This window comes from Oreochromis aureus, linkage group 12 (assembly GCF_013358895.1).
Source record: "Oreochromis aureus strain Israel breed Guangdong linkage group 12, ZZ_aureus, whole genome shotgun sequence".
NCBI classification, from domain to species: Eukaryota; Metazoa; Chordata; class Actinopteri; order Cichliformes; family Cichlidae; genus Oreochromis; species Oreochromis aureus.
This window is the reverse complement of record NC_052953.1, coordinates 19,088,309-19,114,250: the sequence shown is the minus strand read 5'-3', so window position 1 is coordinate 19,114,250 and position 25,942 is coordinate 19,088,309. Positions and strand designations below refer to the sequence as shown.

Here is a 25,942-nt window from a genome sequence, read left to right as displayed (position 1 = left end):
AAACAAGCTTCTTTAATCTATCGTTCAGCCTTCGAGGCAATGGAGTGCTCCATCTTTCGGCACATATCATCTTTGGTCGGCTCCCGCCCCTGACGTTTCCCTCTGCCGTTGGACAGGCGGTTCGCACGCTGGGCTGTGCCTGCCTCCCCGTGTGTGAGTCGAACGTAGTTCTTCTAAAAGTCGTCGAGGTTCTGTACTTAGCTTGCTAGCTGTGTTATTTTTTTCCCCTCGGACGACGAAGTCTGTACATAAACACATCAGGTCAGTACTTCCTCATCCCGTTTCCGTGTATTTTCTGGTCCAACAGCGGCTGATAAACACGCGTGAAAGTTGTTCAGGTGTTTTCAGACGTTACTTGAGGTGAGGTGTTAGTTTAGCTTACTAGCTAACCAGCCCATATTGCTTGTGGTCTTAACCACCGGCTCACTGAACCGCTTTGGGCCTCGCTGCTAGCGTTACTTAGCAACTGATCACATCTCCCCCCCCGACCGGGATCCATTTAAGCCGAAGAGGTGACCAGGCACCTCAGCGCCACAACACTATACGGAAATTCATTCGATACAGATGATTTTAGCTAACAATTAACGTGTGCTGAGTGAACTTGTAGCAGCAGTGTGCCCTGCTGGAGCGCCGGTGACATTGCGGAGACTTTTGGACTTGTGGAATTTGCCTTTCAGTCACTTAGCTTATGACACCGTTTTCTTTTGGGGGGCTATGTGGGAGGTATGGACGTGTTGAACCTGTGTAGCGCTAATGTCTCCCATTCTTAGCGGAGAAGAGCTACCATTCAGCTAGCTGGTAAGGTGAGTTAGCTGACAGGACATTTTTAGAGCAGCGTTACCAGATGTGCCACCTCATCGACAGCTCCTCGGTCCGCTAGCCACTGGTAGGCAGAGGTGACAAGGCGAGTGTCGCTTACAGGCAAATTCGCTGACCTGACACAAAGATAACTGGGTTTACAGCTCAGCCACAGTGTGCAGTGTGTCAGTGAAGCTGCATTTAATAACGGAGACGCTTTCCATTTAAACGTGTAACTTGGGCTGGTATAATTAAACCTTTTTGTTTCAGAAAACAATAAAAAGCAGCTTAGCATGCAAAGGCCTCCTTGAGATATTTTGCTTGACTGATGCTCCAGGAATATGAGAAAATGGCTTGCAATGAGAGGCAGGGGGCTCATGAATGCTATCTTTTTAACATGCCATTCTGTGATGTTTCAGTACTGTAAGAACACATTAAAGAGGTAGGAAGTCTGTTTTTTGGTCATTCCAGGGCTTATTTATGTCTATTCACATTGGTATGAGCCAGGATCTGTGTAGGACAGGGGTGTGTCTGTATAATGGCAGCAAGGTGAGGGTTGTTAAATTCAAAACAAGTGAAGCTAGAGGACACAGGATGCTTTTGGCTCTAATTCTGTACCATTGAGGCTTTTCTTTGCCTTCGTTTGTCAGTGCTAGCAGGGGCCTGAATAATCCTCCCTGCAGATGTTTCCTCAAATAGGAAGAGCCAGAGCTTGACTTGGCCTTAAGATGACAAAAGCAGGAGAGAGAATGTGTGAGTCATGTCAGATAATGCACACATCTGAAGATGTAAAGGTATTAGTTTATTGCTTATGGACGCAATAAAATGCACCCTACTTGGTCTTTGTTTGGGGCAGGAGTTTAAAGGGATACCTTGGCAGCTCAAAAAGTGGAAATGGGCCTGATTCAGTAGTGAAGTCTCTGGCTAATATTAACCTTGTGGAAGACCATGTGGACTTGGGTAACCATTAACTCCTTCCAACTAGTAGTGAATATACTGAAGAATTTTAAGAACTTCTGTCTGGACGTTAATTTGTTTTCATCCTGTTTTGTGTGGGGGAGGTGGAGGACAGTTAAATCATCTGTCAGAGCCATAACACTCATATCCAATACTTTAATGGACGCTGAGCATGCAAACGTATGCAGTTGTGAAAATGGAAGTCATCTATGTTAATGAAGGTCTCTGAGAAGTCTCACTTCTGCTTTACAAGCTACTCTCTACCTGTTTCTGTTTGTTTATTTACACCAGGGGAGAGATAAAATCATACTACATATGATTTAATGTGAATCTAGTTAAGATTTATACTTTTTTTTGCAGGCATCAGTGTATTAAATCTCTTTAACTTTTGCAAAGCTTGAGTATTTGGTGTTTTTCCCAAGCTACAGATTAGACTGAGTCAGTGGCAAAAGATTAACATTACTGCTGTGGGAAATTCTTCACTGTGAGAGGATCATGTTCAGCTGACAGCATCAGCTCACCGATCAGAGCTGTAACATCCTCTGGTCAAGCTCATGTGATTTTTGTACTAGAGCTTCATGGTTTTTCTGATAGAACTAACCTTTTGCTTTCAAAACTCTCTGCACAATGAATGTAACCTCTGCGTATTGTACCACGTGTTCATGGGTCAATCAGACTAGAAAGTGCAGTCTTGCATAGACAGTCTTCAGCTATAATGGCTTCCCTGTTTCGCCTATTTTTGACCTGAGGGCTTGAGTCAGTCGTCACTCAAAGACACAGCGGGATAAAACTGGAGCACTGCTTTCAAACTGGGTCGTGTCTGCTGATGGCCACCTTTCACTCTCTGCTGAGAAATATCTTGGAGGCTGCGTGAGAGCTTCCTTTCTTAAGTTGTTTAGATAAACCTGTGTAGTGCAGCTCTTAGGCCCTTTCAGGAATGAAAGGTATGTTTGTGTGATGCTGTTGAACAAGTCTTACATTGAATTTATTTTCTTTGAAGATTAGCGTGTCGCCTGACTCCAAAGAGGTTCATGTCATAGTTTGTTTTGAAGTGAAAAACTTTTAACGCTCTCAGGAATTCGATACATACACAGCTTGTTTCATTGTCCCGGAACGTTTCAGATGTTTGCGGTCAATGATTACAGGAATAGCTACGTATAATAAAATCATTTTCTTGACATTGTTCAAGCCCTTGAGCTCCTTGTTTTCACTCATAACATGACAAGGTGAAGCCCAAGTACAGAATTAAGTGTCAGTACACTAAATGAAAACCCTTGTTTGTATACTGGTAGAATTTCGTTATAAGCAAATTTCTTTGCAGATTACATACAAAAACGTGTGTGATATTCCATACTTGTATAAACAGTGTCTCGGCTGGATGGGGACATATGCAGGGTTTTTTCCTGCATATAAAAATATTTTTGGTATTTCCCCAAGGAAAATTGACAGTATTGCAATAGGAAAAATAAATTGTGCTGGTTTGGTTTCAATTACTTGAGCGTAAAATAATTTTTGTTTATCACATGGCCAAAAAAATTACCTTAAACAACACAGACTTCATAGAAGTCAGATAATACATAGCTATTTGTGTTCCAGTCCTGCCTAAGTGCATGTTAAAGGTCAGCAGATGTATAAAACATTATGATTATGATTGCACAGTTTTTGTGTCAAGTAAGTGACAGACAATTTCTGTTAAAATGGAGTGTTCAGCCAATCTGCTTGTGTGCTGAGGTAATCTGACAAACAGGATAATCTGCTGCCTGTGGTCGTGTTTCTGCAGTAATCCAGTTTTATAAAAAGCTGCCAGCCAAGCCTTACATGTTGTTCGATGTCAGAATGATAGATTGAGAGAGACCCTCTGTGACACAGTCTGTGGTCTGTAGTTAAGGTCACACATTATCAGACGTTCAGATGGCACTACCACAGACTGCACGTTGGTCAGGCTGTGAAGGGGTATTTTTAGGTCTAACTGTGATGTCGTGTATGCCGAGGAACTTGTTGTCATAACAAAATACCTCCATTACACAGCACTAAAAACAAAGTCTACAGATCATGGCTTGCAACAGGTGCACTGTTGTTTATTAGTTTAGTTAAATAAATTAAATAAATTATTTAAACAAATTATTTTTGTCATTGACAAAAAGAGTTAAAGGCAGAGGATATTGACAGAAGGCACACAAGGGTTATTGACTGATGAGTAAAAATACTTTAGTAAAGGTTCACAAAATCAAGTAATGTTACTTGTTTTGTTTTTCCCTCTCTCTCTCAACAGGGTCCTTTTTGTAAGAAGCGCTTTTTCTCCCTTCTCCCTTTTCCTCATTTTTTTTTTCTTTTTTTTTTCTTTTTTTGTTTATTAAATTTTGGTGCGGAGAGAAAAAGCATCGCCATTCCAGAGCAGCAGGCAGTGGTTTTGATGGTCTGGGGTCAGTCTGTATCCAGGGACGAACACAAGCCTTGTGGTTCAGATCACAGGAGGAAACATGAGCACAGCCAAGCCCAGTGGCATTAAAGTGCCTAGCAAGATAGCTCGGCCACCTGGAACAGGAGCCCCCAAGACCAACCCCAGCACAGGTAGGAATACATGTCCAACCTCTTCAGCTGAGTAGCATTTGAATGCAGGTATAGCCTTATTTAAAACAATGTACATGTTTGGTGTTTTTTTGTTTTGTTTTGTTTTTAAACTTACCGTAAACATGAAATTTGATTCTTGAATAAATAATTAGTATATTCTTAATGCAAGATTTCCCTTTGGTACCCCGTTAAGCAGCAAGACTTAAACAGATGACAGTACATTTATAGTGTTATATAAATATAAAAATTAGTGCTGTCAGCGTTAATCTCGTTAAAATGACATTAACGCCATAACCGCATTAACGCGTCAAATCTCCGTTAGCAAGTGAACGCGGATCGCAGGGCTGCACGGCGTCAACACCGTTAGTGTGGTTAGCTCGTTAATGCGTTAGTGCCGTGCAGCCCCACGCACGGGGCGATCCACGTTGACTCGCTTATGGAGATTTGCTGCGTTAATGCGGTTATGACGTTAACGTCATTTTAACGAGACTAACGCTGACCGCACTAATAAAAATATATATACAAGGGGTGTGCTGTGTTTGCTCTGCATTTGTGACGTGTCTCTCTGATTCAAATTAATAACTTAAGGAGTTTTCTTAAAGTCTGCTCTCCCTCTCACCAAAATGCAGCTAAAACTGCTGTTGCAGACAAATCAGCTGCAAGTACCAGCACGGGAGAGTCGGGGAATGTGGAGGAGAGCTTCCAGATTGGGGATCGAGTTTGGGTGAATGGAAATAAGCCGGGCTACATACAGTTTTTGGGAGAAACGCAGTTTGCCCCAGGACAGTGGGCGGGAATTGTTCTAGATGAGCCAATTGGGAAGAACGATGGGTCAGTAGCAGGGGTTCGATACTTTCAGTGTGAAGCCCTGCGAGGGATTTTTACCCGCCCCTCCAAGTTGTCTCGCACAGAAGGAGAGGCTAATGGAACTCAGACGGCACCGACATCCCGCGCAGCATCACCCACTCCCTCAGTCGGAAGCGTAGCCACAAAAACAGCACCCCCTTCAAGTACTGCGACAGCCAAGAAGGCTTCAACAGCAACAACAGCAACAACACCAACAACACCAGCTACCCCATCTTCCAACCTTGCAAGGACAAACAGTGAATCTGTCTCCAACCTCTCAGAGACTGGATCGGTCAAGAAGGGGGAACGGGAACTGAAGATTGGTGACCGTGTGTTGGTAAAGTTTGTTAAAGTTTCTATAAGTAGAAAAAAAATAAAAAAAAGGTTGCTTACAGTTTTCTTCCCTGAACATTTCAGCAAAGCTACAAAAATCTGAAGGTTCTCCCTTTTGTGTTTTAGCAATGTCAGCAGGGCCTCGAGAATCACATGACTCATGAAGCCCTCCTCCAGTTTTTGGGAAACTAACAAATGAAATATGGTTGCTTTCACTTGTACTTTGAAACATTCACTTCTGAGTCAGTGAAGTAGTTTTAGTAACAGAGTATAGTCTGGTACAGTCACTCAGGTCTGCTTATAGATGTTGAGTGCATTGCTTCCTCCTTTTCCTTTTTTCCCCACAATCACGAGGATGTGTAGCACTTTAAGTAAAGAGGAAGTGTTACTCATGCCTGTTGGACAGCAGAGGAAATATGCTCACCATTACCAAATTTAGTAAACTTTCCAACTGTGCAATTTAAAATCATTTATTCATTTATAAATGATTTTATAAATAATTTATTATTATTATAAATTATTTTATAAATGTTTTATTTATAAAAATAAAATTTAATAAACACACACATACCCCACAATCCTGGCATGTTTGCATGTGTTGCTTTTATGGAATTATCTCCCTTGGGATTTATTACCAGGCAAAGCTGATTACTTTTTAGTCCCCTCTCATCTGTTAAGAGAATTAAATGTTGGCTAATCTTTGGTGTATTTCCTCTCAGGTTGGTGGTACAAAGGCAGGAGTGGTACGCTTCCTTGGAGAGACAGACTTTGCCAAAGGCGAGTGGTGTGGCGTGGAATTGGACGAGCCCCTAGGAAAGAATGATGGGGCAGTGGCAGGCACAAGGTACAGAAGCCACAAGATCTATAAACAAGTTGTGTATAAACTCAACCACACTCCTCCTTTTATTTAACACTTTTATTATTGTGGTTGTATTCAGATATTTTCAGTGCCAGCCCAAGTATGGCTTATTTGCTCCAGTGCACAAAGTCACACGCATTGGCTTTCCTTCCACTACGCCTGCCAAAGCAAAAACAACCGTTCGGAAAGTGGTGGCCACCCCGGCGGGGCTGAAGAGGAGCCCCAGTGCCTCATCCATCAGTACCATGAGCTCTGTGGCATCTTCTGTTAGTGCTAAGCCGAGCCGCACAGGGCTGGTGAGACACACTTATTTAAAAAAACAAAACAAAGAACAACAACGGTGTATTACCTGCGGCATTATGGTGAGAGACACGCAGCAGTATGAACATGGTACCTGTCTCTCTTTCTACAGCTGACAGAGACATCCTCAAGGTATAATCGAAAGATTTCAGGCACCACAGCCCTGCAAGAGGCACTGAAGGAAAAGCAACAGCATATTGAGCAGCTCATGGCTGAGAGGGACATGGAGAGGGCAGAAGTTGCCAAGGCCACAAGCCATGCTGGAGAAATGGAGCAAGAAATTACCCTGCTCAGGGATGAGCATGAGCAGGTCAACTCAGTCACTGAGCCTGAACTACAGTTAGAGTTTAGTATGTATTAATTTTATCTACTTTAAATGTTTGTCTGTGATTTTGACAGATGGAGGCAAAGATGGATCAGTTGCGTGCCTTGGTAGAAGCTGCAGACAAAGACAAGGTGGAGCTGCTGAATCAGCTTGAGGAGGAGCGCAGGTGAGAGTGTGGGACTAGTTAAAGATGCCCATGAGAGTATATTAGGTCCTCTAGTTTCAGTGTTGTGAGACACTGAAAGTGGGGTGAGAGCTTTGCTCCCAGTGCTGTTGTTTTACAGTCATAAGGTAATAAATTTGTTGTTGGCATCGCTCTTGATCACTGCAGTTTAGAGGTGGCTTGTGCCTCAGAGAAGTAAATATGTTTCTGTTAAATAGGAAGGTGGAGGACCTTCAGTTTCGTGTTGAGGAAGTTTCCATTACCAAAGGAGACCTGGAGGTAAATACACAGCACGGATACACACCACTGACTTCTTATCTAAATTTACACTTCAGATGCAGTGGGCTGCCCCATTTACTGTGCCCGAAATTCCAGTTTACATAAACCCACATAATAAAGGGATTTAAAATGTTGGTAAAAATTGGAGCAAAATTGGAGTAGCTACTCCAAGGTCCAGTTTGGTGAATTTTGAATTTCAAATCAAACGAAGCTTCTCAACTAGAGTCCTATAATATAATATAATATAATATAATATAATATATCTACTTTAATCTTACATGAGATTCACAGAAGTGTCAATTCAAGTCAATACAGTGTTTGCATTTAAACCTGCCCCCATTTCTGACATCAAATCTGACATCTTGATTTTGAAAGTGTTAGTTTTATGTAACTCCCAACTTAATGCAGACAGATAAATTATGTCATGATCTGTTTACCATTTGTTATTGGGTTGGGGTTTTTTTTGTTTTTTTTGTTTTTAGCAACTTGCATCCCGAGTTGCAATATTGAGAGTGCAGTAGCTCAGTAGTATCTGTGTTTCTTTTCTAATTAAAGAATTTATTTATTCCACAGTGTTGCACAGGAAACCACCTCTGTTACTCTGAAGGCATCCTAGCTCAAAATAGATGTTTTAAACTGTGGGCTACAGGGTTAGAAACTCAATTTTCCTTCTCTTTAAATGTGTGTACTAACAGTTAAAGCAGCAGATATTCATAAATAATTTTGTGTAGTTAAAAAAAAAAAAATATGACCACCAAACTAAAAAATAATGTGTTAACTTCAAGCTGTTGAAGTTGTACTAATGTTGAGCTGTAACCCTCAGTAACCCTCCCTGTTCAGTGACGCGGTCTTATTGCTTCTTCTTCCTTCCCATCTTCGTCTTTCATGTCGGTCCAGTGCTCGGCATGGAACCACTGGAAATGCTCCCCTGTCTTTTCACTACCCAGTCACAGTCCTAATTTCTGAGCCTGCCGCTTGCAACCAGGGAGGAATAACACCTATGTTAAGAGTTAAAATGTAATTTAATATATGTGTTTTAAGTTTTCTAATCAAACCGGTTCAACGTCCATACCACTGACTGGATATGGTGTATCAGATTGTTAAATATTAGTTTATTTTATCCAGTTGTATCCAATGAAGACCTGGGATAAACCATGGTCTACATACATTTAAAAGTGGTGCTATTCCAATTTTCCAAACAAACCCTCTTTTTAACTTTTATTGTGTTTATGTAAGATTAGAAGCAGAGCGTTTTTCTAAGTAATGCTTTATTAAGGTTCCATAAAAATCTGTACTTGTAGCACCAAAATACAGAGAAAGCCACTGAGATCCATTCTATTCTTGAGCCTAAAGTGTTTCTGTTACTTATTGATTTCTGTTAAGTTGGTCACAAGTCTTGCACATGGTGGTCTGATAACTGCTGGTTTCTCACAACACTAAATATATAAAGTGTGGACAGTGGCCTCATCACCAAAGAGAGAAAGCAGTGTAGGTATTGACAACACTAATTGCTGTATATAGAAAACCACAATAATAAATGTCTTTATATTGACTTCGTCTGGTAAAATCGGACATCTTCTGTATATTAACATGCACCGACTTTGTGTTAGTGACACACAGGGATCAGGAAACTCCCAGTACTGCCTTCTCTCCACACCGTGGTGAAGTCATGTTAACTTGATTTTACTTGCTGGCTTGGCACACAGTTTAAAATTTTCTGTGTATCATAACAGTCTGTGTGATTTGTTTACCAGGTGACATTTTTTTTGCATGGTTACTTCTAAACTGCTTCCATCAACATACTCATCCTGCACATCCATACTACATGCCCCCGTCGTCCGCTGCTTGTTTTGTTTTGTTTTGTTTTTTCTTTTTTCTTTTCTCCCCACCGTTTCTTTAAAAAAAAATCCCTATTTGCAGCTGTTTATGGCACAGCCTGAAAGTTCTGCATGGGGGTGTTTTCTCATTTCCACTCATCCACCACTATCCACACCCACCCAGTGTCCTTCCCTCAACCCTTTAAATACTCACTTGCACACAAAGACACACACACACTTTCACTGTCATCCCTATCCAACCCCTCCTTCCTTTCTCCTGTCTCCCTCCCTCTCTGTCTGCGTTGGGCTGGCATGTGATGGTGGCACTGGTGTGTTTTCTTCCTCTCCCCCTTGTTTACTAACAGACGCAGACCAGACTGGAGCATGCCCACATTAAGGAGCTTGAACAGAGCCTGCTCTTTGAAAAGACCAAAGCTGAGAAACTCCAAAGAGAGTTAGAAGACACTAGGGTAATGAATTCTGCTCTGCAGCGTGTTGCGTTGGGAAAAAGGCCCGTAGCCAAAAAAATGTGCAGCAGTAACTGGACTCTTGCTGTATATGGGCTTGTGGTAAATGTATCCTACAGATGCATTTCAGCTTTACATAAAACTAATAACCCTGATCTTAAAAAGCAGATTAAATCATATTCTAAAATATTAAACATCTTTGGTACATTTAAAATCCTAAATTAGTCTGCCCTGCTTACAGTTTGCAAATTAAATGTCAAAAGTATTAGTTTCTTTTGTCACACTTTATCAGATATTAAATTATCTCAAATTTACACTGGTCCACTCAAAATCTTTATATTTTGAAAATATGGAGGTTTTGACCTCCAAAACAATAACCATGTGCATCTGACAGAGAGACGCATGTTTTACCTATATTTTCCAGCAGATGGTTTTGTGGTATCACTGCTTAACCAGACAGACAAACTCCTCCCCAGCTTGTACCAAGCTAATCATTTTCCCAGTTATCCTATGTTCTCCTTTCCCGGTCCTTCCTGACATCCATTTGTCCCGCTTATTTGGTGTCCCTGCATTTTGCTAGTTTAAAACCAGATCCACCTCCCAGACCAGTCCACCTACATGTTACAGTCACAGTAAATGTATAGTTTCGAGGAGGATTCGGCCTGTAGGTTTAAAACTTAGTGTTTGGGAAGGTAAAAATATGCACTATGTAAAACAAACAAACAAAAAAATAGTTTTGTACCAGAGCTTGATTGGTGTAAAAGTACTATAAAATATCAGGACTCCCTGAGATGTTTTTAGTTTGTGCGTCTAATAAATCATGATGTCAGTGAGGACACTTTCTAGTCTAATACTTGGTGGAAAATCTCTTGCACACTGCTGTAGCTCCATACATGCTTTCAGTGTTCACTTCCATTATTTGGATCATACCGTTTATAACCACAAGAGGTCAGTATAATGATTTTTTTTTAACATCAAATGTTTTGTATCCTTCTCATTTAAAAAAAGCAAATTGAGAAAAATTCTCACCCAGTAATCACTTTAAATTACTTTAACAATTAGTTTTTCATTTATTTAGTAAAAGTTAGTTATTAAATAATCTTATTAATCCCTTTTAAAAAATGTACTAAGATATTTAGTAGGCTAGTTTGAGATACATTTTTAAATAAAATTCTCCCACTTTTTAAGGTTGCTACTGTGTCAGAAAGATCCCGTATTATGGAACTTGAGAGGGACCTTGCACTTCGAACAAGAGAGGTAGCTGACCTGCAGCTGCGTCTTGGGGTCCAGCAGGGCTCTGAGGACTCAAACTCTACTCTTTCTCCCCTCCTGGAAGAAATAAACTCTCTGAGGGATCAGTTGGCTTCTCAAGAAAATAGTCTTCAAGAAGAGCTGGGTAAATACAAGGAGAAGCTAGAAGCTCAAGAAAAAATCCACAGTGATGCAGTTGCTCAGCTTCAGGCTACATCTGTGAGGCTCTCTGGTGACAAAGAGCAGCTGCAGATGCGCTTAAGTCAGGCAGAGAAGGAGAATGCTGACGCTGTTGAACTGTGGCGTTCAAAGTTGGAGGCTGCCGTTGCCTCTCACCAGCAAGCCATGGAAGAGCTGAAGGTGTCCTTCAGCAAAGGTGCAGGTGCTCAGACAGAAGAACTTGTAGAAACCAAAAGTGCACTTGAGAAGCTGAAGTTGGAACACAAGTCAGCTCTGGAGGAGGCCGAAGCCAAACACAAAGCCGAAGCTATGGCATGGACTCAGGAGTTGAAGGTGCTGAAGGCACAGGTGCTGTCTCTGACTGAGGACAAAGAGCGACTGGAGGAGTCACTTCGGTCCAGTGTTGAAAAAACAGAAGAGCAGCACCTGGTGGAGATGGAGGATGTTCTTGGAAAGCTTCATGCTGCTGAACTTAGGGTAAAGGAGCTTGAGGAGAAGGAAGCGACGCTAGCACAACAGGCTCAAGACAAGGATGGAGAAACCAAAGAACAGATGGCGGAAATGGTGGCTCTGCGCAGCAAAGTAGCACAAAGTAACCAGGAGCTTGTAGCTATGAAAGCTCAGCTAGAGGTGGTACAGAGCCAAGGAGACAAGCAGGATACCAAGGTGGGTTCTTAGTAACTTCATGATCACTAAATGCTCCCTTTTTGTTATGTGCCATATTTTTCTCCTGGTGATGTGATTATCCTTGGCTTGGTGTACCATTTTCATAAAATCATTGCTTTTGGTTTGTTATGCATTTCATCCATTTTATATGTTAAAGGTTGCTGAACTAAACTCTCAGCTGGAAGGCAAACAGCAGGAAGTCCTCTCTTTACAGCAGAGTCTGAATACTGTAATACAGGAGAAGGATACCCTGGAACAAGAACTTGGAGGCCTGGTGAGAACTGTGACTTAATTTTTGGTTTTGGAGATATTCTTCCCAAATTGTACCTCCTTTTTTTCCAAAGTTTACCTTTATCTTATTTCTGTTATTTCTCTGCTGCAGTTTTTTTTTTTATTTTTTGATATTTATTATATTCTCACACAACAAATCTGCATGTATATCTGCTGTAAGCCAGTGTCAGCTCATATTTACTGATCTAGTGGGTTGATCTCAGTATCGAATGCAGTTAAAACATTACGTATTGGCAGTTTGTCTATCGTAGAAGTGTCATATGAAAAAACTTTTCCTTCACTTTGCCCACAGAAACAAAAGGTGGCTGAAAGCACAGAGGAGCAGACTAAATCATCAAAAACTATGCAAGGTAATCTGAGTCACTCTGTGTTCAGTTACTGAAATGTTTTCACATCCCATTTTCCCGTCATCTGCTGTCATTCTACGTTGTTAATGTGCAAAATCTTCTAGTATGTAATTCTTTTGTTTGTTTGTTTTTTGTTTTGTTTTTGTAGAAACACTTGAGAAACTGAGTAAGAAAGAAGAGGAGTACACATCCTTGGCCCAAGAATCAGAGTCATTAAGAAGTCAGCTTGCTGGTAAGCTCATTATCATTTCATTGATCTATCTTTAAATATTGTGTGTGTGTGTGTGTGTACATTTTTTGTTTTAACAAAGTCATCTTTATTTTTATGTTTTTTTACAGGGCTAGAGAGGAAGCTAAAGGCTTCAGATGAAAAGAACGAGCAGCTTTCAAAAGACAAAAACAAGCTGGAAAATGATATCTCTGATATGATGAAGGCATCAGGTGATAGTTCTGTACAGCTGACCAAAATGAATGAAGAGCTCATACAGAAAGAAAGGTACCACACTTTAATTTTCCATCATTAAATATGACCTGATTACAATGTTTCCTCAGAAAGAGTCAGATACTTGTTTTTCTTTTGTTTTAGTCCACGTAATTTGTAATTTATCCGACTGTTCACTGCACATGATCCTCTTCTTTTGTCATCACACAGGAGGCTGGAGGAGTTACAAAATCATCTAGCAGAGGAGAAGGAGAAGGTGGCACGCTTAAATGAACAACTCCAACAAGAAGTGTCCCACAAAGAGCACGAGCTCAAAGAGACTAGAGAGGCACATCAGACTGAAATAAATACCCTTCAGGAGAAGATCACTGCCTTGGTTAGTCACTAAAAATATGTTTTGATGCATATTTTGAGTACATATGTTGAGCTAGCATTTTCAATGCACACATCTATTTTTAGAAATGCTCACAGCATCTTTATTTCATAACCCACAAACACTTCTTTTAACGTCAGAACGGTTAACTTATGGCAGGAATTAATCAGCCTGTTCACAGTGGACAGTCATCTTCCTCTACAAACTTTTTTCTTTTCTTATTTTTCTAAACTGACCCTGAGCCTTTGGTTAACTTGAATCCTTTTTTAAAGTAACATATTGCTTATTACTCATTGTAAATTATTCCACTAAAACATATTCTTTAGACATGAGCTGCATCAAAACAAGGCGACAAAAATTTTATTGTTGTTTTTCCCTTTCTTGTTCCCTGTTCTTTAGGAGAAGACTGTTAAACAGGGTGAGACCTTGGTTGAGGAGCTCAAGGCCTCACAGGAGAAATCCCTCTCTCAGGTGTCTGAGCTCCATGCGAAGGAATTTGAAACACTGCAGAGTCAGGTTGACAAGTTGAAGCAGGAACTCTCTTCCTCCAAGGACAAAACCCAAGAGCTACAGAAGATGGTGTCTGAACTGCAGCCATACAAAGAGCAGGCCCAGGTAAGCGCAAACACCTTCTGGTGCATTTTTATTTTTGGCAATTTGGTAGCCTCAAAAGTGACTGATTTAAAACGGTTGAAACGGAAAACGATGAGGAAGATATATTTAACTGTTTTGGATTTTTTTTGTTGTTGTTTATTTACGTTTTGCCATACACATTATTTATGTTGAGTTGCTCATTTCCCCTCGTATTACAGTTAATAACAAGCCCTACAATTATAGGCACCATGGATTGCATGCTTGCAGGGGTAGAGCTTATAAAATTCTGTCTGTGTTTATAGACGGTTTATGGTTATTAATGGAAAAACATTCACATAAAGAGAAATGATTAGTTTTAAATGCTGTGCACATGGATCCCATGTTCACCTTCAGATGAATCTGGATTTCCATGGATTAAGAAAGTTTTCAGACCAGGATGACACGGATACAATTACAGACATAAACCCAAAATGACAAAGTTATTGTCCAAATTTATGAATTTGTTTCTCTAAAAAAAACATCATACTGGTTGCTGAGCTGTACAGATTTATAATGTGGATACTGGACCATTACAAATTGTATGTTTAAGTATTGATTTAAAATTTCTCTTAATTACATTAAGTGATAACTATTATTTGTAGCATGCCCCTGCTAGCGTGTTTCATAAGCTTGTCTTTTTTTCTTTTGTTAAAAATTAGAACATTTTCACTTTTCAAAAAATTGATTTGTTTGTGTCAGTGCTCACTTAAAAAGTTTAGTTTACATTCATTAGTCGTGAGATTGAAATAGTTGATTGGTTGAACCAAAGTTGAGTATTGATGCGTTCTAATGTGTTTTTGTGAATTTTTCAAAACTACTTTTTGTTAGGTGCTGGCAAAAGGTTTGGTTTTCTTCATCTGATACTATCAGTCTTTGCTCTCTTTGGTCTTCCAGGACCTCAAATTTCTGCAATCTAATAATCACCACAGCCTGATTATGGACTCTTTTATTTTGATCAGCACCTCTTTAACCTGTTAACTGTCAACCACTAACCAAATGGAATAAACTCAAGACCTTTCTATATAGAAGATCAATTTCAGGCCCCAGTGTGGCCAGTTTTCTCATTATTTCATGAACAAATATCAATCTGTTGTCCAGTAACTGAAAAATAAAGGGATGATGTATATTACAGTACCAAAAGGTTTGCTGACAGCTTTTCATTGTGAATGTGAGGCTTAAAGGGAACCAATCTAAGTTGTTCAGGGAATATTCTTTGTAACCCTTTAATTTAAATGTGAAAGTGTTTTCAATCACATCTTGATTGCTTCATTTTAGATGCACTGTTCAAGTCGTATTTAAAGAAAGCCAAAGTGAAAATGTTCTGCCTCCTATTTATATATGTATATCTTTTGAAAATCATTGTGGTGTAAGCTCTGGTGTGATCTTTTTCCATTTTTGATGCTTCTGCAGCTTAACCTTTCCATTTGCATATGACTGATATCCATATCTGCTTGGTTTATTTTGTATTCATTCATTCCTTGCTTTGGGTATTCCCCTCCCTTTTTTTTTCTGTCATCTTTTGTTTTCCCAGTGTTTTTCTGCTGAGCTTGACTCCTACAAGCATGACGTTGAACAGTTGTCCAAAAAACTGGAAAAGCAAAGCCTAGATCTGGAAAATATGTATAAGAAAAGTGAGGATTTTAAGGCTGAGAAAGGCAAACTGGAGAAACAGCTTTCAGATGTTCAGGCTAAGCTTTCTGCCCTTGAGATTATTCACCAGGAACTTTCAGTCCAGAATAAAGAACTGCTTACAACCAGAGAAAAGCTAACAAAACGCCAAGATGAACTGCTCGCCACTAAGAAGCATTCAGATGAAGAGAAGGTTTCAATGATTGAGGAACTCGACAAGCTCAAAAGCCTTCTTCTAGAAGGACAGACTGAAATCAAAGATCTGAAGCAAAGTAAAAGTGAAAATCTGGCTGAAATCGAGGAGCTTCAAAGACAAAATGCAGAGAAGAATGATTCTATCCTAAAGCATCAACAGGACATTGAGCAAATTGAAGCGAAAAAGAAGCAGCTACTTGAGGATTACGAAAAAGTCTGCAAGGAGAAAAACCGGCTTGAAGAGGACCTTAATGAAAGCAAGTCAAGGCTGACGTGTGAGAAGGACAATCTGATTTTGGAGAGAGATTCTGCTAGAAATGCTAAAAAGTGTCTTGATGCTAAGAATGCTGAGTTGCAGGCAAAACTGAAATCCTTGAACTTAGAAAAAGAAGATCTCACAATGAAGAACACCCAGCTCCAAGCCCTAGCAGAATCGCTGACAAAAGAGAAAGCAGAGATGTCCTCTGAAATCAGCGCATTTGTGGAGGACAAAAAGAGCCTTGAGACTGTGAAGGAGGAGCTCCAGAATAAGCTTAGTATTACAAAGAAAGACATGGAGAGCTATATCCGTGAATGTGAAGAACTTAAAGTCTCAAAAATTAGCTTGGCCCAGATGCTTGAAGAATTCAAGAGAAGCAGTCAAGTGACTGATTCTGAAAGGATTCACTTGCTACAGGAGAAGGAAGACCTTCTTGCAATCCAAAGAAAAACCTCTAACGAGAAAGAAGAGCTTCTCGGAGAGATACAAGAATTAAAGGAAAAGCTTCAAGTATCAACAGAACAGCTGACCCAGACCAGAGAGAAATTTGAAGAAACGTTAGCATCTGTTGAGCAAGAGAAGCAAGCGCTTCGTCTTCAGAATTCTGAAACAGAGATGGCTCTCCATGCTTTACGAAAAGAGAAGATGAGCCTGGATTCAGCGCTGGAGCAGCAGAAAATGGACTATGAGCGTTTGGCTGGGGAGAAGGAAGAGTTAGAAGAGAAGCACACAAAGACCGTATCTGACAAAAGTGCTCTTTCTCTTGAACGTGATAAGCTAGCTAGTGATATCCGAACAATCAATGACCAACTGGATAGTTGCTCCAGAACTAATGTTAACCTTATTCAGGAGAAGAATCACTTATCAACAGTGCTGGAGGAAACCGAACTGCAAAAAAAAGAGTTTGAAGCCAAGTTGACTTCTTTGAAACTGGAAAAGGCTGGCCTACAAAATGAACTGAAGAAAAAGTCCTCTGATAGTGAAATGCTTGAAAAGAGCAAAGCTGAACTCAGTGAAGAGCACAGTAAACTAAAACTGAATTTTGAGAAGGCTAACTCTGAGCTTGTTAATCAGGTAGAGAAACTTACAGAAGAACACAAACATCTTCAGTCCTTACAGACTGAGGCAGAGAGAAAAGTGTTGTCCTTGCAGAAGGAGAACCAGGAGCTGGTTCAGGAGATCCAGGAGTTGAAAAGTCAGATTAATTCAGTCTCCGATGCCAAGAATCTACTTGAGACCCAGCTGCAGACTGAATCTAATGAGCGCAGTAAAGCAGTGTCTGACCACGATCATCTTTCCAAGCAAATTGAGGAACTGCAGAGAGCTTTGTCCAAAGTTGCTCAGGAAAAAGAAGAGCTTTCATCCAACTTAAGCAATACTGAGGAGCAAAAGAAGGCCTTTATGGTGGATGTGGAGGCTTTGAAGGCACAACTGAAGCGCCAAGAGCAAGAAAATTCTCAGTTGACAGAAGATAAAGACCAGTTATTATCGAAGCTGGAGGAGCTGGGCAGACAGATGACCTCACTGACCACAGAGAAGGATGAGCTGTTAGCCAGCCGGTGTAAACTAGAGCAGGGGATTTCTTCCCTCCAGACGGACCAGGAGAACTGGCTTGCAGAGCAATCAAAACTTCTTGAAGAGTTGAAGTGTTTGCAGGTTAGTCAGGAAAAACTACAGGTAGATGTTAAGGTCCTACAGACAGACAAAGAAACTTTGGAAAAGCAATATCAAGATGCTGTAGCCGAGGTATCGGCTTCCACTGCTGTAAAAGAAGAAATTTCCTCCAGCATCGCACATCTAACAGCTCAGAAGGATGCCCTCCAGGTGGAGAGGGATGAAGCCACCCAGCAAGTCAGGCAGCTGGAATCACAGCTAAAAAATGCCGTTTCTAAGCAGCTTGAGGTATTTGTCCTCCAGTAGTAATCACTGATTAACACACGTTAGAACGGCTGGGGCTATGTCACCCTCTCACTGCATGCCTGCTGGTTTGTCGCACTGTCCCTCTGTTCTTTGTCTTAACACTTTCCATTTACTAACCAGTGTTGACCTCTTTTAGCTCCCAGCCTTAGCCTGTGGGTTTATAACGTGATCTGATGTTGGGCAAAAATTCCTGTTGATCATATGATTATGTAGGTGTTAGGTTATCTGGGTCCTGCTCAATGATAAATGAGAAATGCCATAGCTTAAATAGTTGACTGTCTCTTCCACAAGACAATCAGCTGTCAGTGTCCGTTCTGAGGCCACAGGATTTAAGTCTTTATGTACTAATTATGTTTCCTTATTGTCTTCATGTTGCTCATTTTTAGGCACACTGTACTTGGATTGCAAAAACCTGAGGTCTGATAATTTTCGAGCTATTTGAGGAAATTATTTAACATGTAGTTAATTACATTTTTTTTTAAATTGGTGTCAAAACAAATCATGCATTACGAGTAGTTAAATCTGATCTGCGCATTTCTAATTCTAGTGTTTTGGTTAAAGTAATTTGGTGTCCTAACCTGCTTTTAATTTCAATCTGTTCTGACCATTCGTTGTTTAGGCTGCAGAGGCCTCTGGCAAGACAGCCGAGGCTCTCGAACAGCTGACAAAAGAGAAGGTCGTGTTGATGCAGCAGAAGAATGAAGTCCAGTCTTTGCTGGACGAGCTGCAGACTTCCAAGCAGGGGTTGGAAACACAGGTAACAGATGGGATTTTGAAGAGAAACCTCTAATAATGTAGGCTTGGGCAGAAGTGGCTTTTTGTATAAAGTGATGTGAAAGTGATGGTGTGAAGTAAAAATATTCCGATTGTATTTATCTCCACCTTTTGTTGTTTGTTTGTCTGTTTGTTTTTTTTAAAGCTGGAAACGCTGAAGAAAGAGAACTCCAAGTATCAAGAAGATCTTAATGTATCCAAAGAGCAGCTTTGCACTGAAACTCAGAGGAGCAAAAGTCTGTGCCAGGAAATGTGAGTACATCCTCATCCTCAACTGTTTTCTGTCAACTAATCAACTGACAACTAAATAGTATATTATTGTAAAGATATGAAAAGCCAGTGTATGGTCTATTTGAGTTGAAAAATTACTTGGATGAGTTGAACAAAAATTACAACAAGGTTTTTCTCCAGTGAGGAGCTTAAAGAAGCGGTCTCTGTGAAGTCGCAGTCCCTGCAGACGCTCCAAGATGAGAAAAACAGACTGACTCAGGAGCTGGATAATAAACACAGAGACCAGAGTGATGTTGTGAAGGTTTAAACTTTATTCTTTGGATACAGAGACCCACATGATTCTGATTTTTAAATTCAGCTGACAGTGACTGAATATTAACCACCTTTTTTTTTTCTTTTTTTTTCCTTTGCCAGCTTAAGGATGAGCACTCAAAGCTCAAAAAACATTTGGAACAATTGAAACAAAGGTAAAATTATTCCCACCTGCATTACGTGATTCACGCAAAGTGGACCTGATATGTTTTTATTTGGTTTCATGAAATGTTTGTTTTTAATAATCAGACCACTTACAAATATGTAGTAAATATCACTTTATGATTCTTGCTTTTGCAGAAAAAGATTTAAAAAGTCTTTTAAAAAATCTTCTACTTAATTTGATATTTCTTTGCATTTCCCCTCATATACATCTGTTACCAGAAATGTATATAGACACTGGTTTGTACAGCTTGTGATTGACTAAATCCACACTAATATTAATAATATTATCATTTGAATATTCAGAGAAACAACATGTCCTGCTATAATCTTGCTGCATAACTTTTTCATATCCACCCTCATATTATTGATCCATTTTAGTCTCAGTTTTTACAGCATTTGAAAAGTTGCCCCCCCCTCCCAGGGTTTTTAAGCCTGTTGTCCACATTGGCAAGCAGGAGGTGGCGCCCAGCCACCAGGTTCAAAAAAAGCCTAGATGCAGCCAATGAAAAAAAGTAAAATAGTAAAATTCAAAATGTAGCTCAATTAGCTTTTTTTTTTTCCCAGACAGACAACTGAGGAAATGTATTGTTTCACAGTGCAAGATAATGATTGATCATTTGAAGTGTTGGTCATTGAAAGCTACTTTAGTAGAGTGCAAGATAAAAATGTGGCGCTGGGAATGAGGAGGTCCACTTTAAAGCCTTTTATAAACAGCATACACGAATGACTTCAGCTACTAAACATCTGAACTGATGATTAAGTGAATATGCTCTTCCTTTCCTTTAAAGCCTGCCAAATAATGCCTTCAGGTACTTAATGCTTTTTAATATTACTCCATGTCAGTCATGTCACAGTGTAAATATACATTCACTCGCCAATTCATTAGGTACAAACTGAGCATCAGAATGAGGAAGAAAGGTGTTTTAAGTGACTTTGAACATGGTATGGTTGTTGGTCTGAGTATTTAACAAAACAAAACAAACAAAAAAAACCTGCTGTTCTGCTGTGATTTTCTCACCCAGCCATCTCTATAAAGATAGATTTTTAAAAAAAGAGAGAAAATATCCAGTTAGCAGCAGTTCTCGGGATGAAAATTCCTTGTTTCTTCCAGAGGAGAAAGACCACACAGCTTTAAGATAATAGAAGGGTAACAGTAATCCAATAACTATTTGCTACAAGCAAGGTATGCAGAAGAGCGCCTCTGAACACGTCGAACCTTGAAGCTGGTCTAGAGCAGCACAAGACTACACTAGGTGTCACTCTGGTCAGCTAAGAATGGGAAACTGAGGAAACTTGCACAGGCTCAACAAAATTAGACAATAGAAGGTGGGAAAAACACTGCTTGGTCTGAGTCTGAATTTCTGCTTCAAAATTCAGAATGTAGGTTCAGAATTTGGTGCAAAAAAACATGAAAAAATTGATCCGTCCTGCCTTGCATCAGCAGTTCAGGTTGGTGAGGGTGGCGTAATGGTGTGGGGGATATTTTCTCGGCACAATTTGGGCCCCTTGCTACCAAGTGGGCATCGTTAAAACACCACAACCTGTCTGAGTGTTGTTGTTGACTATGTGCATCACTTTATGACCACAGTGTACCAGTTTACTGATGGCTGCTTTCAGCAGGCTAATGCACCATGTCACAAAGCTCAAATAATCTCCAGCTGGTTTCTTGAACATGACAGTGAGCTCCTTTTGGATGTGGTGGGAAAGAGATTAGCATCATAGATGTGCAACCACATATATTCCAGCCACATTTTGAATATGTGCCACTAAGAATTAACACAGCTTTGAAGACACAAGGGAGTCCAACCTGGTACTAGCAAGGTGTGCCTAATGAACTGGCTTTTGAGTGTATATTGACCACATTTCTGTAAATCTGTACAAGACACTAATGCTTGTAATTTATCCTACAGCTCCATCCCACCTGCATGACATGTTGTTTGTACTGGATCTCAGTTTTAGCGTCGTCTTCAGTACATTTGCTGTCTTACAATTAGAAAATTTTGTCCGTAGAAATAAACTTTCTCCATTTGTCTCCTGAAATCTGTGAAATAGTGAGAGCACCTTGAAGGAACAGCTGGATAAGGAGAAGGCTGCCCTCCAACAGTCCATCCATAAAAACAGTGCCTTAATATCAGAAAAGGACCAGCAGGTGGAAAACCTCAAGAGCGAGGTAATTTATTTTAAGTTGTTACAGCAAATCACAGACAGGGGAAGGATGTTGAAACATAATTCTGAAGCACAAACCTTTTCATCTGATTGTTGTTGATGGAGTCTGTGCACTGCAATACCAAGTGTTTGCTCCAAGGAACATTTTTATGTCAGCTGGCTGTTAAATGCCATGTGTGGCTTTCAGTGTCATTTCCCTGTCACAGTTGGTATAGCTTTTAATTGGAGGTTCGAGGCACATTTCTTTAAAAGTCAGAGGCTAGAAACAGGAAGTTACTTCTAGGTCATAAAGTGTGGCCACGCTTTCTGCTTAAAAATGAAACTTGAAAGTGCATATGTGAAATGCAAGAAACATCTGGAGGTGGTGACACATTTCTGTTTTGCTTTCGTCTTCTTATTTTGAATATACTCTCAAATCTTGGCTTGAAGATTGGCTGAGATTGTATTTGTACAATGTGTGTTTATTTTGTACTATAATGCTGAAAAGAAACATTGTTGTTTCAGTAATTTAATATCAAGGGTTGTTTTGTTTTGTTTTTCATCATAGCTGGCTGTAGTACGTGGGGAAAGTGCCTCAGTTAAGACACTACAGGGTACAATTCAATCCTTGGAGCAGGACAAAGCTACTCTACAGGCGCGTGTGCAGAGACTGGAGAAGGATCTGACTGCAGGGCCTGTTGGTAAGTCCTCAGGCACAAGAGTGCACAGTTTCAACATAGCTAGACTTTGTTTCACCTGGCTCAGATAATTGATATCAGAATGGTGTTCTGCTGGCCTGTGCTTCAGGCTATGTGTGTTTGTATTTATTAAAAAAAAAAAAGGGGGGGGGTGCATTTGATGTGTTCCTGCGTCTTCCCACAATGATGCAGCGCGTGCAGCACCGCTTTCTTCTGCAGTGTTAGTCATTTACTGCTCAGCAGTAAAAATGTATAAAATGTATTCCTTCAGCAAAGAGTCTATATAGCATGTTGAGGATACTGAGAGTAAAAGGTCAATGAAAATATGCCATGAAGGTTGATTTTAATCCAAAACTGCACAAACATGCTTATGTTATGTAGACTGGAGTAGCTGTGGCGGTCTAGCCAGGTCCACATACCTCATTAACCCTTTAATCTCATCTTGTACTGCAGCCATTTGATAGCAACAGAATTAATTAAACTTGAAAGTGCATCCATCCAAAGGTAAACTAATTTCTGTTTTCCAGGTGATGCAGTGTTGGACCAAATGAGGGAGGATAAGGAGACTGCAGAGAGTCAGGTGTGTACTGCAGCACTCCCGATTGACATCGGTGAACAGACTGAGAGTTTTGCTTTGTCTATTTTATTCTTTTAACACATTCAGTGTAACAGTGCTTTCCTACCCTGCCCGTTTGGGGCAGCTGTATGGAAACAACTTCCTGAATGCTGTTTGTGAATGACTGGGCTGTTTGCTCATACAGTACTACTAAATGACACTGTTTTTGTTTGTAGCAACAGGCTATATAGTGGACTTTATAGTTCTGTTGACTCATTTAATTCTTACAGTATAATGTTTTGTGGAGGTGAATTTAGTGGAGTTTAATTTCACTGAAAGTATTTGAAGCTTCTGTCATCTCAGGCTCTACAAGGATGACTGATAAAGCCAAAAAAGTTGGTAACACACTTCCATCGGGTCACCTCTGTGAGCGTGTTTCCAGCTTCACGAGTTTCCCTCCCATGTTTATTCTAAAAATGTTATACTGTAGTACGTGTCTGTGATGACTTGAGCGTGTTGTCGAGCAGAAGTCCTAATTTGAATTTCACTTTCTTTTTTTTTCTCCTTCTCTTTCTTTATTCCAACTCTTCTCCTCTGCCCTGTCTCTGATGTTGGCAATGCTGCACCACCATCAGGCAGCGGTTTGTTATTGTTTTTCATCAGCTTCACTTGTGCATGTTTGTCCATCACTGTGGCTCTTATGTTTCATGTGGTTGAGTCACATTATTTGGTGTGAAAACTACAAATGTCCTCCAAAGATGAATCGAGCTTGATTTAAGCGTTCAGTGAGCGCTCTGTTAAAATTCAGACGTTTTAATTGGCAGCCGTTAATCATCATAAACGAGCTTTCTTTGTGGCTCATTTCAAGCTTTGATTCTTCTTTGACTCACAGTAGCCACTCGGCACCTTTTTTTTGGGGGGGTTTTATTTGTTTTATAAGGGGGGTTTAATTTTTGGGAATATTTAGTGACACGTAGTTACTGTTGTCGTAACATCACCATAGTTACTATCCACATTGTTTTAGTAATCAAAGCCTTTGAACATAGTACAATAAGTCTAAGAGGAAGACCCCCATTAGCTGTTTAAAATTATTAATATCTTAGAAAATGTTGTGCTCATTGTTCTCCAGGGGCAGCCTTGATGCTAATGTTGTGTGTTTCCTTTACAGATTGATTTCCTGAATTCAGTCATTGTGGACCTCCAGAAAAAGAACCAGGAGCTCAAGGACAAACTGGAAAAAATGGCAGCTGCTGCCCTTAATGGGAATAATCCAAGCGAGCTGGATAACTATGACGGGTAAGTCCAATTCACAAAAGAGCTTCTCAGGTGTTTAAAATGATGTTCGCTGTGTGGCGATGACTCTAAACAATTTCTCCTTCTCCTTTCCTCCTTTTCTTCTGCTGCTTCTCCATTGTTTTTGTTCATGATTTTCTCCTTTTGTTCCTCCTTTTTCTCTCCTTTTGCTTCTTCTTGTGGTTTTTTCTTCTTGTCTTCTCCTTTTTTATACCCTTTTTTTTCTTCTCCTCTTTTTTCTTCCTTCTTTTGCTTCTTCTTTGTCAATTTCTCCTTCTTCCTCTCCTTTTTCTCCTGCTCCACAGCCACGACAAGCAGCCTGCAAAGAAAAAACCTCCCCCGAGGCTCTTCTGCGACATCTGCGACTGCTTTGACCTCCACGACACTGAGGACTGTCCCACGCAAACGCAGATGCCAGACTCCCCTCCACACACCACCTACCACGGCAATAAGGGTGAGGAGCGGCCCTACTGCGACATCTGTGAGGTCTTTGGGCACTGGACTGACTCCTGTAACGATGACCAGACCTTTTAAAGCCCTTTTGCTTTGTTTTTTTTTTTAAACCCTCGTTCGCACAATCACTATATTTGCACACCATTTTGGATTACGCTGTGCTTCTGGGGTCCTAATTGTGCGTGTGTGTATGCATTTTGTGTGCTTGTTTTTTTTTTTTTCAAGCATCTTTGTTGTCCACACCACCCCTTAAGCGCTCTTAGAGGAGAAAGGTTTGGCAGAATCTCTTCATTCATTCAAATAAACTGCTACACATGAAATAACAGTTTTATTTGCAATTGTAAATGTCTTTGAAGGAAAAAAAAATGTTTGATATCCTGGGTTTGTGTGAGTGAGGGGCTAATGTAGGTGGATGTATCACTCTGGGAGAAGCAGCAGTCTTCTTCAAATCGTTTAATTTATCAGTATGTTAACACCGTTTGCACAGCTTGTAAGAGGGTTACAGAGATAATATAATATCATAAAAGTTGTTTATTTGAAGCTGTAAATGACTTGATTGAAAAACAAATGTCAGTTTGCGCAAGGTCGGGGAGCTATAGTTTATTTTTTATGCCTGGAAATGCTATGTACTTAAAGATTTGATAGTATGAGTGTAAATTTGTAACAGGGAGAGGTTTCCTTGCTCTGATACGGAGTTGGAGCAAAAAGCAGTGCTGTTTGGCTTTAATAGGGACCTTTTTTTATGGACTTTGAAAAGGACTGCAGGAAGATTGATAAGAACAAAATAAACTGTTAAATAATGGACTTGATGCTTACAAGTCCTCAGTTCCTGTAAAATGGCCTTTCTCAAAAAAGTTTCTTAGAAGTTCATTTCTGTATGAAACGGTGAAACACTTTGGCATTTCTCTCAATATGTTTTCAATATCTGTGTATTAAAAAAATAAATAAATAAAATGTTTATGGGTAAATGAAGCATCTTTGTGCAGAATTCCTTCATAATAATATATGTGTGTCACACCTGAATCCTGCTGCCTTCGTGCACTATATAGTGAAAAGAATACACTAAATATGTAAACCTTTATTTTATACATTTCAGAACCAGAGTACTAATCTAGGGGGGAATTGTTTAATATACTGCAACAGACTGCAAACGTGTTCATGGAGGCACACTTAGAAAGCTCCAGAAGCCAAGTTATTCTTTTAGCACTTGCCTGGAGGTCTTCTTTTATTTAATATATTTTAACACCTGATTATATTATCAATCCCCTTTAATAAGGACTTCATATTTGCTGTAAGACTCTCATAAGTGCTATGATCTGTGATATACTCCTCTGTCAAACCACCCTCCTGCATGTCCTCCTTCATTACATCCATGAACCTCTACCGTGGTCTTCCTCTTTTCCTATGGCCCGAC

At 40.1% G+C, this 25,942-nt stretch overlaps 1 protein-coding gene across 7 annotated transcripts; it reads left to right on the top strand.

Moving 5' to 3' along the window:
• clip1a (CAP-GLY domain containing linker protein 1a) lies at positions 1-25,501 on the top strand. Of its 7 annotated transcripts, none has more exons than XM_039620280.1 (27): positions 1-153; positions 4,028-4,326; positions 4,956-5,509; positions 6,225-6,349; positions 6,444-6,660; positions 6,777-6,974; positions 7,064-7,155; positions 7,371-7,431; positions 9,614-9,718; positions 10,904-11,812; positions 11,970-12,086; positions 12,396-12,453; positions 12,599-12,682; positions 12,790-12,946; positions 13,103-13,268; positions 13,665-13,880; positions 15,430-17,883; positions 18,521-18,658; positions 18,821-18,927; positions 19,087-19,207; positions 19,321-19,373; positions 21,436-21,553; positions 22,097-22,229; positions 22,754-22,806; positions 23,418-23,423; positions 23,951-24,078; positions 24,381-25,501. In XM_039620280.1, the coding sequence occupies exons 2-27, from the start codon at positions 4,236-4,238 to the stop codon at positions 24,607-24,609; spliced, it is 6,690 nt and encodes a 2,229-aa protein (XP_039476214.1). In that variant the 5' UTR covers positions 1-153; positions 4,028-4,235; the 3' UTR covers positions 24,610-25,501. The 7 variants fall into 7 exon arrangements, with proteins under 7 accessions (XP_039476214.1, XP_031611171.1, XP_031611173.1 ...); XM_031755311.2 differs by having other exon boundaries at positions 1-261; XM_039620279.1 differs by lacking the exon at positions 1-153 and adding an exon at positions 673-803.
• The last annotated feature ends 441 nt before the right edge of the window (positions 25,502-25,942 follow it).